Consider the following 11,538-nt stretch of genomic DNA (forward strand, 5'->3'; position numbering starts at 1 on the left):
AGAAACAAAAGCGATACGGTTGAAAAGACTAGAAAAGATCGACTTTGTTAATAGACGCATCCCACTGGGAAAACAAACATGACGGTTTGATGCTCACTTTTTCGGAAAATCCTTTCCAGTATGACTTGCACAATGACCGGAAGTCTGAAATTCTTCATGCGTGTATTGCAGTCACAGCTCCCTTTTAATTTCATTCCAAATGAGCTCCATGTCAGGTTCGAGGTCTGTCCTCCAGGCCGTGCCATGTATTCAGATTAATCAGAGTCACGTTAGAACCAGTCCACACTCCAAACCCTGCAAACAGAGGCTCAGAGAAGGAGCAGGAGAAGCTGTGGAGGTGGAGCAGTTTTCCGTCAGAGAAAGCCTCATAGAAGGACAGAGCTCCAGCCTCAGAATCCAGGAACACAGCGACTCTGTACGAGGAGAAGACGCCACTGACGAAGGTTTTTCCGTTGTGATACACGGAGTACTCTTTATCACGGATCTTCAGACTCCAGGACTGATCGTTGTATCCAAATCGACTATTCGTTCCTCTTCCTTTCCGTCTGATTCCTCTGTAACTCACTGCTATAGAAACTGCCCCACTCCACTCCACCTCCCAGTAACAGCGCCCCCTCAGGTCAGTGCAGCTCAGGACTTGAGGCCAGTCTGTGAACCTGTCCTCGTGGTCTGGATACTGTGGCTTCTCCACGTAGCTCACAGTTAGACTCTTTCTGTTTGTGGACAGGAGGAGGTTTCTGTGAGCCGTGTTTTGGTCCAGAGAGAATTCACCGGAGTCTGAAACACAAAAACATCTGAATTTAATGAAAATAAAATGATTAGAATTATAAAAATATAAATCAAATAAAAGCAGACTCACATTTCCTCAGACCTGGGACCATCCAGCGCTGTCCAGCAGGATCCAGCCTGAAACATACAGGTTCTTTAAGACCAGGACCAACCATAGACCAGGATCATCCATGGACCAGAAACCCCGACATGACCAGACTGAAGAGGGAAATGTGGTCTCACCTGACAGACTGTAAGGAACATTTGGGGTCGTCCTGTTGCGCGGTCAGGAACTTGGCTGAACGTCCTGGATTGTTGTAACTGAGGTCTAACTCTCTCAGGTGGGACTGGGTGGAGCTCAGAGTTGAGGCGAGAGCAGCTCCGCCCCTCTCTGAGACCAGACATCCAGACAACCTAAAGACACGAGGTTACACTCATGGGGACACGGGGGGGGGCAGAGGGCATCATGGGGGATTCTCACCTGAGTGTCTCCAGTTTGCAGGAGGTGCTCATCAGTCCAGAACACAGCGTCTCCACTCCTGAGTCCTTAAGATTGTTTTCACTGAGATCCAGATGGGTGAGACTGGAGGAGCTGAGGACTGAGGCCAGAGGACGACAGCTGCGAGGGGACAGGCCACAGCCGCAAAGACTGAGGACAGAGAGGGACATTAGAGACTAGAACCTCCACACGAGAGTTTAAATACAGTTTGGACTCACAGGGCTTTGGTGGAGGCTTTGACCACCGGCAGCAGACCCAGGAGAGCTGTCTCTGAGGCCTGGTATTTCCTCAGGTCAAACTCCTCCAGGTCTGAGTCTGAGGACAGTAAGTGGAAGGACAGAGCCGACCAGTGAGCAGGAGACATGTATCTGATAGAGTGACCTCCTCCTCTCATGTACCACTGCATCAGCGCCACCAGACTGTTGTCGTTGAGCTCGTTCAGACAGTGGAGCAGGTTCAGGCTTCTCTCTGCAGAAAGACCCTCTTCATCCAACTTCTGTTTGATGTACTTTGCTGTCACCTCATTGGTCCGTTCACTTCCTGTCTGAGTCAGCAGACCCTGCAGCAGCTTCTGATTGGTCGGCAGAGACAGCCCCAGGAGGAATCGCAGGAACAGGTCCAGGTGTCCGTTTAGACTCTGTAAGGCCTGGTCCACAGCAGAGTGGTAGAGAACTTCAGGCCTTCTTCTGAAAGATTTTTCAAAGAAAGAGGGTGATCTGTCATGAAGAAGATTCTTCCCAGAGCTGTAGAAGGTGTGATGGACGTGAAGAGCAGCCAGAAACTCCTGCAAACTCAAATGGATGAAGCAGTAGACCTTGTCCTGGTACAGGCCTGGCTCCTCTCTAAAGACCTGTGTGAACACTCCGGAGTACGTGGAGGCTGCTTCCACATTCAGCCCACACTCACTCAAGTCGCTCTCGTAGAAGATCAGATTTCCTTTCTGCAGCTGCTCAAAGGCCAGTTTTCCCAGAGACCACACCATCTCCCTGGTCTCTGGAGTCCAGTGAAGGTCCGCCCCTGTTCCCTGGTGATACTTGATGTTCTGGATTTTGGTCTGCACCACCAGGAAGTGGATGTACATCTGTGTGAGAGTCCGGGGCAGCTCTGGTGTCTCCGTTTGTTCTAGAAGCTTCTGTAGAACTGTGGAGAGGATCCAGCAGAAGACCGGGAGGTGGCACATGATGTAGAGGCTGTGGATGCTCTTGATATGTTTGATGATGGCTGTGGCCTGGTCTCTGAACCTCTTCCTGAAGTACTGCTCCTTCTGCAGGTCGATGAACCCTCGCACCTCTGTCACCATGGAGACGCACTCAGCAGGGATCTGATTGGCCGCGGCGGGGCGTGTGGTTATCCAGAGGCGAGCGGAGGGAAGCAGGTTCCCCCTGATGAGGTTCACCAGCAGCACGTGCACTGAGGCGGACTCTGTGGGGTCGCTCAGGTCCCGGGTTCGTCTGAAGTCCAGAGGAAGTCTGCACTCGTCCAGACCGTCAAAGATGAAGAGCACCTGGAGCTGTTGGAAGCTGCAGAGATCTTTGGATGGACTGAAGAAGTGGTGCAGCAGCTCCACCAGACTGAACTGTGTGTCTCTGAGCACATTGAGCTCTCTGAAAGTGAACGGGAACAGCAGCTGGAGGTCCCGCTGGGCCCGGCCTTCAGCCCAGTCCAGACTGAACTTCTGAGTCAGCACTGTTTTCCCCACGCCGGCCACGCCCTTCGTCAGCACAAATCTAATTTTCTCTGGTGAATGTGGGCGGGGTTTAAAGATGTCTTCAAATGCGATGGTGGTCTCTGTAGTGGATGGTCTCCTGGACATGGTTTCCATTTGCCTGACCTCATGTTCCAGGTTGACCTCTAAGGCGCCGCCTTCTGTGATGTAGAGCTCTGTGTAGATCTGGGTCAGGGGGACGGAGTCTCCTGCTTTAGCCACGCCCTCAAACACACGACTGAATCTGTGCCGCAGATTAGATTTCAGTTCACGTTGACATTTGAAAACACATTGTCCTGGAACAGAAGTGTAAATATGAAGTCACACACTGGCATGAAGAGACATTGACAGAACACCGACTGAAGTTTCTCACTGTTTTGCAGATGCTCCGCTATTTTATCCTGTTCCATACTCTTCAGGAAGCTCAGGGCGATCTTCAGAAAGGCATCTTTAATTTCTGCCTCATCCTCCTTCTCAAGTGCCAAAGACTCTGGTTCCTCTGCCGTTAGAACTTCCTGTAACCTACTTAGCTCAGTTTGCACAAAAATTAAAATTCGCTCCTCCAGTTTCTGTAACATAAGAGAATGAGAATCAGATTTTGTTCAAGTGCACCTTGGTTAGTGTGTGTCCTGTGCCTTTAATCCACTCTCATAGTTCTGTTCTTCCTTCTCTGTGTCCTTTTCTACAGCAGTATTTCCCAGACTTTTTTTTCTGGGGACATATATTTTAAAAATCACAAATCTTCGTGACTCAAGTCAATAGATATTATTCGTAAATCACAAAATAAATTTGTGACCATTATTGAACATTCGTGAGGATATTTTATTGTTGACTGAGTGATCGTGTCTCTCTTAACAATCAGTTTTACTGTATTTTTCGGACTATAAGGTGCACCGGATGATAATGTGCATTAAGTGAAACAAACGGACGACATTTGAGCCTTGAGACTTTTTATTTCCTAAGAGGACAACTCAAATATACACTGAATAATAATGTGTTAATGCAGCTTTGTGCACATTTGTTTATGTTTTACAGAAATTAAAACCTCATTTATATAAACTATAAGCGATTAAAAAAAAACACAGCTCGCTCCTTGTGCTGATGTGGTTCAACTTCTGTTGAACTAAAGAACACGACTCAGTGGAATATGTGTGAAAACTGGTTTGAGGTCAGTAAGCACAACCAGAATGAATACATAAGGTGCACCGGATTAAAAGGCGCACTGTCGATTTTTCTGAAAATTAAGGGATTTTAAATGTGCCTCATAGTTGGGTACAGTACGGAGTACTGGTATAATACTCAAGTACTCAAAGTTCAAGTTTTAAACAAGGAAAAACAGTAATCAGTGTTTCCCAGAGAAAACTGGTTAGGCAAGGCACTGAGAACTGGACTTTAGGGTCGCGACCCAGTCTTTGGGTCAGTGGTCTACAGATGTGACGCAGGTTTGTGTCTCTGTTCTTCGTCTCAGTGTCTGTTTGTTGCTCTTTGTGACTCATGTATCAGAGGCTCAGAACTCTCACCTTAAAAATAGTCCCACTATCAGGGCCACTTGGCTGAAGCTCTGGGTGCGTCTCTTCCAAACTGCAGATAACATAGGTACAGTTTTATCTCTCTGGTATCAGTTAAACAAGACCCCCATTGTAAATGTTAATATCTTTGTACCAAATAAAGTATAAATGTACAAATAAAGCATAATCAGAGGTATTTCATCAAATTCACTTAACAAGTTTATCCTGAGATGAAGCCAGCTCCATCTCAAGCTTAGGCCTCAAGTCGTTCCATAACAAAACTAAGCCTGGCACTGGGCAACATGTGCCCAGGGACTTGTCTCCGTGATCCTGTTGTTAGGCTTGGTCAAGATAACCTCTGCTGGAGAATATTACCTATGGTGCATGTTTTGGGTTGATGAGAGAAACTCGAGTGCCCGGAGGAAACCCACCCAGACAAAGGGAGAACATGCAAAACTGCTACCTGTGTCTAGAGATTCTGTTTAAACAGGATGTGGTCAAGACCGGGTCTGAGCTAAGATCCTCACCTGGTTCCAGTCTGGATCTCCTTTTTGAAAGTCGTAGGATGTTCCATGGACCTTGTCGGACTTTAAGGACTGAGAGATGGGCCCAGATCTGGACCCGTCTGTGTCCCTGCAGAGAAAAGTCAGAGAAATCAGAGGTCACAGAGCGGACACAGAGAGGTCTGATAGGAAATGAAGGAAGTGTCTGGGGTGAGGGAAGTCTGGGCTTCACTGGTCAGACTGACCTGGCCCCGGATAAGTGGAAGAAAAAGGATGGACGTTGATCAGAAAGAGACTGATCTAAGACACAGAGAAGATCGTTCATCTCTGGAGAGGATCGATATGTTATCAGAGCTCTGACTTTTTGAAAACTTCTCCATCGTCCTGAAAAACAAACTGTGTCAGATGCCCTGCCTGTGAGCCAGATTCATCCCTATTTACCCTAATTGTACGTTGGGTTCTGGTTTAGAGATTTTACCCTCTGTTTTTATTGACTGGTTCAAACTTGTTTTATATACGACTGAAGCTTACTGTTTGTTAAATATTACATTTATCGAGGAACCATAATTCAACCGTCCACAAGAGCTGAAAAGACTGATCCCAGAATTGGATTTATTTACTCATTTCTTTGACTTGTTTCATTGTGTTTCAGTTTAAAATGTAAATGAGCTAAGAAATTACTTTGATTGAAATAAGGACAAAATATTGAATACTGAATATTGAAAAGTTTTATGGATCAAACAATCTTGTCCTAAAACCTAAATTATGGAAAAACAAAAACAACAATAACAACAACTAATGAATAACTAATGAAACAAAGAACTATAAAGCAGCTGATCCTTAGACTTTTGCATTATGCTGCAGATATATAATTTACTTATTTAATGTGAGTTCTTTTTTTAAATAAAATAGGTGGCTTCATAGAAGAGTCTCTCTGGGGAGTGGGCCACATCTGGATTTTGTCTTGGAGTTATGTTTGGAATGAGAATAGTGGAACTGTGTCCAGAGATTCAGTTTAAACATGATGTGGTCAAGACCAGGTCTGAGCTAAGATCCTCACCTGGTTCCAGTCTGGATCTCCTTTTTGAAAGTCGTAGGATGTTCCATGGACCTTTCGGACTTTAAGGACTGAGAGATGGGCCCAGATCTGGACCGGTCTGTGTCCCTGCAGTGAAAAGTCACAGAGAAATCAGAGGTCACAGATCGGACACAGAGAGGTCTGACAGGAAATTAAGGAAGTGAAGGATGGACGATGATCAGAAAGAGACTGACCTAAGACACGGAGACGGTCGTTCATCTCTGGAGAGGATCGATATGTTATCAGAGCTCTGACTTTTTGAAAACTTCTCCATCGTCCTGGAAAACAAACTGTGTCAGATGCCCTGCCTGTCACAGTTCTGCCTTTTGTTTACATGTTTTCTAATGTTTTCTCTCAAAGCTCTTCATCTGAAACTCTGAACCTGAATTCTGTTGTTCAAATTTTGTGTCATTCTGATTTTTTTCCCTGTTTTCAGTATCTGTTTGAGTTTATTCCCAGCATATTTCTTACTTAGACCATTTCCCAGTTATGAAAGTTGTTTTAGTTCACTTTAAATAAATCATATACTCCTTTTGCCATATTTAAGATTACCTGTTATAGGACACTTTGTTATTGAACTAAGACTCTCTTTGTCTGTATACTTGTGTTGTATTTGAGTCCAGTTTAATTGCGTGACACTGTCTGTGAGCTGGATTCCTCCCTAATTACCCTAATTGTATGTTGGGTTCTGGTTTAGAGATGCCACCCTCTATTTCTGTTGACTGTTTCAAACTTGTTTTAGAGACGACTGAAATTTACTCTTTGTTAAATATTACATTTGTCGACATCAGAGAAATCACAATTCAACCGTCAACCACATGAGCGGAAAACACCCAGATCCCAGAATTGGATTTATTTACTCATTTCTTTGATTGTGTTTCAGTTTAAAATGTAAATCAGATTTGAAACTTTAGAAATACTTTTGATTGAAGCAAGAGGGACAAAAATATTGAATACTGAATATTGAAAAGTTTTACGGATCAAACAATCTTGTCCTAAAACCTAAATTATGCAAAAAAAAAAAACTATCCTGGTCACTGATGCTTTCATGCCAGAAAAGCCAAAGAACTAAGAACTAAGAACAAAGAACTATAAAGCAGCCGAGCCTTACACTTTTGAATGAAACAAGGACAAAATATTGAATACTGAATATTGAAAAAGTATTACAACTCAAAAAATCTTGTCCTAAACCTTAAATTACGCAAAACAAAAGAAAACAACTTTCTGGCTTTTGGGCCAGAAAAGCTAATGAAACAAAGAACTATAAAGCAGCTGAGCCTTAGCCTTTTACATTCACAAATACATGCTGCAGATACAGAATTTAATTGGTTAATGTGCATTCTTTATTAAATAAAATATGTGGCTTTATAGAAGGGTCTCTGTGGGGAGTGGGCAGTGTCTGGATTTTGTCTTGGAGCTATGTTTGGATCGAGGAGAGAGTTCTGTTTAAACAGGATGTGGTCAGGACCGGGTCTGAGCTAAGATCCTCACCTGGTTCCAGTCTGGATCTCCTTTTTGAAGGCCGTAGGAGGTTCCATGGTCCAGTCGGACTTTAAGGACTGAGAGATGGGCCCAGATCTGGACCGGTCTGTGTCCCTGCAGAGAAAAGTCACAGAGAAATCAGAGGTCACAGCGCGGACACAGAGAGGTCTGATAGGAAATGAAGGAAGTGTCCGGGGTGAGGGAAGTCTGGGCCTCACTGGTCAGACTGACCTGGCCCCGGATAAGTGGAAGAAAAAGGATGGACGTTGATCAGAAAGAGACTGACCTAAGACATGGAGAAGGTCGTTCATCTCTGGAGAGGATCGATACGTTATCAGAGCTCTGACTTTTTGAAAACTTCTCCATCGTCCTGCAAAACAAAGTGTGTCAGATGCCCTGCCTGTCACAGTTCTGCCTTTTGTTTACATGTTTTCCCCAGTCCAGCTCCGTTTCCCAGTCTGTTCCGGTCCTCCTTTTCCTGCAGCTCTCATTCCCTAATCACCTCAGGGTCGTCTATATATACTCCTCTTTGGTAGATTGTTGACCTGTCAAGAAAGACTCTCAAAGCTCTTCATCTGAAACTGTAAAATGTAACTGAGATTTGAAACTTTAGACATGATTTTGATTTAAGGAGGAAGGACAAAAATATCAAATACTGAATTGAATGAATTTAATTGGTAATGTGGGTTCTTTATTAAATAAAATAGGTGGCTTCATAGAAGGGTCTCTGGTGGGGAGTGGGCCACATCTGGATTTTGTCTTGGAGCTGCGTTTGGGTCGAGGATAGTGTTCTGTTTGAACAGGATGTGGTCAGGACCGGGTCTGAGCTGGGATCCTCACCTGTTTCCAGTCTGGACCTCCTTTTTGAAGGCCGCAGGACGTTCCATGGTCCAGTTGGACTTTAAGGACTGAGAGATGGGCCCAGATCTGGATCGGTCTGTGTCCCTGCAGTGAAAAGTTACAGAGAAATCAGAGGTCACAGAGCGGACACAGAGAGGTCTGATAGGAAATGAAGGAAGTGAAGGATGGACGCTGATCAGAAAGAGACTGACCTAAGACACAGAGAAGGTCGTCCATCTCTGGAGAGGGTCGATACGTTATCAGAGCTCTGACTTTTTGAAAACTTCTCCACCGTCCTGCAAAACAAAAAGATTCCCTCCCTTGAGCGTCAGATTCCTTAATTGTGTCTTTGGTTCTCGTTTGTCCACATTCCTTTCGTCGCGTGTTATAGATTCTACATTTGTTTTTATTGACTGGTTCAAACTTGTCTTGGATACGACTGAAGATGACTCTTTGTTAAATAACACATTTGTCGACATTAGAGAAATCATACTTCAATACAATGAAATAACAACAACCACATGAGCTGAAAAGACTGGTCCCAGAATTGGATTTATTTACCCATTTCATTCTTGTTTTATTGTGTTTCAGTTTAAAGTATAAATGAGATTTGAAACTTAAGATATTGAATTGAATATTGAAAAGTATTACCAATCAAACAATCTTGTCCTAAAACATAAATAAACCTAAAGTGATCCAAATGTTTCAGAATTATTTGTCTTTAAGATACGACTGAAAAGAGATTAAAAACTCACCGTGTGCTGACAGAGTCTCACCTGTCCGGCCGGTTCACCTGAGACATGATCCTCCCCTAAGGATAAACCACACCCCCTAACAAAAAAACACACCCCTAACAACAAACCACACCCCCAACAACAAACCCCGCCCCCTGCTCTGTCTCAGATCAGATCAAATTCATTGGATTTGGCTTAGACCTGTTCTAGTCCTGGTTCAGTCCGAGCTTTAGACCTTGTTCGTTTAAACTGTGCATACAACAACAATATTTAATCTAGACTCTAAACCCAAACTAAACCAGGACTGAACCAGAAGTAAACTAGACCTGAAACAGGTCTAATCTAGGACTAAACCTGGACTGAATCATTACAGAACCAGGACAGAGTTTGTGTGTACACCCTGAAATTTCCCCTTCCCCACTCACTCATGGTGTTCCACAAGGATCAGTACTGGACCCAGTTCTTTTCATAATCTACATCTTTCAGTCTTCCAGTTCCTGTTGACAGCTGTGTGGTTCACGCTCGGAAAACCTACAAACTTTTAGATTACTTTTGGAAGATATTGAAAACATTGAGGATTATTGTGATATTGCTCAGACCAGCACAAATGGATGAGTAACCTGCTTTTGACTATTTCTGGCTAAATCCCAAAAGGTACTGAAGAACAGGGCATTGTCTGGATCACTGCTGCTGCTGGAGTTACAGACAATTTTGTTTTCCAGCCACCACTGCAAGATGAATGGGATATTTACTTCCAGAAACAGGGAGCAGGCTACAGTCCAGCACGGGTTCATTGTTGGAGACCTGCACCAGTTCAGCAACACACCCGCCCATTAACCCGTGATTATAAGTTAAGTTTTTTATTTATATAGTGCTTTTCACAGACATTTGTCATAAAGACGTTTCACAGAGCATTATTCATTCACTCCAAACCAGACTGACAGAAGTGCGGCTGCCATGCCAATCAGCAACATTGCTCCCTCCGACCACCACCATCAGTTACACACACACAGCTTTCATACGAGTTTTTGTAACGTCCTTGTGGCTCCTGATTTTCCCAGTGGATCCCATCCAAGTACTAACCAGGCCCAGCCCTGCTTAACTTCTGAGATCTGACGAGATCAGGCTTTGTCAAGCTGGTATGGCTATATCAAAATTAAATCCGCACCCGCCTGGACCCGTTAACATTCCACCTGTTGCCCGTCCGTGCCCGTGATAAATCACACACAAATTAAAAGCATTCTACCAGAATATGAATTGAAAAGTTACAACTTCAAGAATTACAATAACAAAATGAAACGGTTTCACTTTCTTCAGTACGAACACGAATTCACAGACGCGACTCGACTGTCATCACTTCACACTTCACACGCTTTATTTACTGAGCAGAAGAAACATTGACCCTAACCCAGGACTGAACCAGGACTGAACCAGGACTGAACCAGGACTAAACTAGGCCTAAAACAGGACTAAAAAAACAGGACTGAACCAGGACTCACTGCCGGGACGGGCTCGGAGGTGCGCCCGTGTAGACCATCAGGTGACCGCAGGCGAAAGGACCAGGGCAGAGCTTCACACCACACGAGGTTAAGAGCAGCCGTCACCTGATCGTGCTTTGCGGACACCCTGGGCCAGAACATTAAAACCCGCCCGTTTCAGGAACTATTTGCCCGTACCTGTTGGGTGCAGGACTCTGGAGTGGGCTGTCACTGTTGAGCTCCATAGCAGAGGAGTTTGAACGCATTTATTTAACAAAGTACACATCGGCATTGATAATTGGCTGCATATTGTGTAGTAATAATTGTCATCAGATCAGAACAAAATCTCTCTAATCTCCAGTCATTCAAACGGAAACACGGATTTTTATCAAACCAAGCAAAATGTATCATAATCCAAGTGTTCTGTCGTGTAATCCCAGAGTAAACCCGTGCCCCCCCCTCTCCCCCGCGCCCCTCCCCGCTCACATAATGTCATAATCATCTCAAATGTGGGCGCGCGAGGCTTCCGTTTGCTCGTCCTTTCTTAAACAGCGCGGAATATTCACGGGCATGTCTCTCTTTAAGCCCGCGCTGATTGGCATAACATCTGCTCATCTTCGGAAATGAGACTTTTATTACCGCCAGATTCCGGGTTACGCCTCGAATCCGGAACGCCGCCTCCCGATCCGAGCGGTATATTTAGAAACGAGACGAGAACAATTCCGCGCTAAATTCCTTGACATTTCACGCGGCGCGGTACAAGGTCTTACTGTCCTGTCTTATTTTTACAGTTGTGCTTGAACGGTGATTACTTCAGTCTGCCGGGACACAGATTTGTTTTTTGTTTTTTGGGGTTTTTTTTGTTCAAACACACTGGAGGGCTGGTGAATAATAGAAAAGTGTAAATGTAACAGCGAACATCGAACGCCACACAAAAGGAATG

General features: G+C 44.5%; 1 protein-coding gene across 1 annotated transcript; it reads right to left on the minus strand.

Annotated features, from left to right (window-relative positions):
* Window positions 1-211: 211 nt before the first annotated feature.
* On the minus strand, window positions 212-4,468 carry LOC110169975 (NLR family CARD domain-containing protein 3-like). Its single transcript, XM_020935584.2, has 7 exons — window positions 4,352-4,468; window positions 3,346-3,541; window positions 1,486-3,268; window positions 1,250-1,417; window positions 1,012-1,182; window positions 860-906; window positions 212-777 (listed from the first exon to the last, which is right to left on the minus strand). Exons 1-7 carry the CDS (start codon window positions 4,466-4,468, stop codon window positions 212-214), a joined length of 3,048 nt encoding a protein of 1,015 aa, XP_020791243.2.
* Window positions 4,469-11,538: the final 7,070 nt, after the last annotated feature.

Source organism: Boleophthalmus pectinirostris, unplaced genomic scaffold, assembly GCF_026225935.1.
Source record: "Boleophthalmus pectinirostris isolate CB_2022bp ecotype Guang Dong unplaced genomic scaffold, ASM2622593v1 HiC_scaffold_10, whole genome shotgun sequence".
NCBI classification, from domain to species: Eukaryota; Metazoa; Chordata; class Actinopteri; order Gobiiformes; family Gobiidae; genus Boleophthalmus; species Boleophthalmus pectinirostris.

Excerpts from the sequence above, each read along its gene's own strand:
- LOC110169975 (XM_020935584.2), bottom strand. The coding sequence starts at position 4,468 with ATGAGTCACAAAGAGCAACAAACAGACACTGAGACGAAGAACAGAGAC. Across the intron at positions 3,542-4,351 it reads ACCCTAAAGTCCAGTTCTCA|AAACTGGAGGAGCGAATTTT; the intron begins GTGCCTTGCCTA and ends CTTATGTTACAG. Across the intron at positions 907-1,011 it reads TGTTCCTTACAGTCTGTCAG|GCTGGATCCTGCTGGACAGC; the intron begins GTGAGACCACAT and ends TGTATGTTTCAG.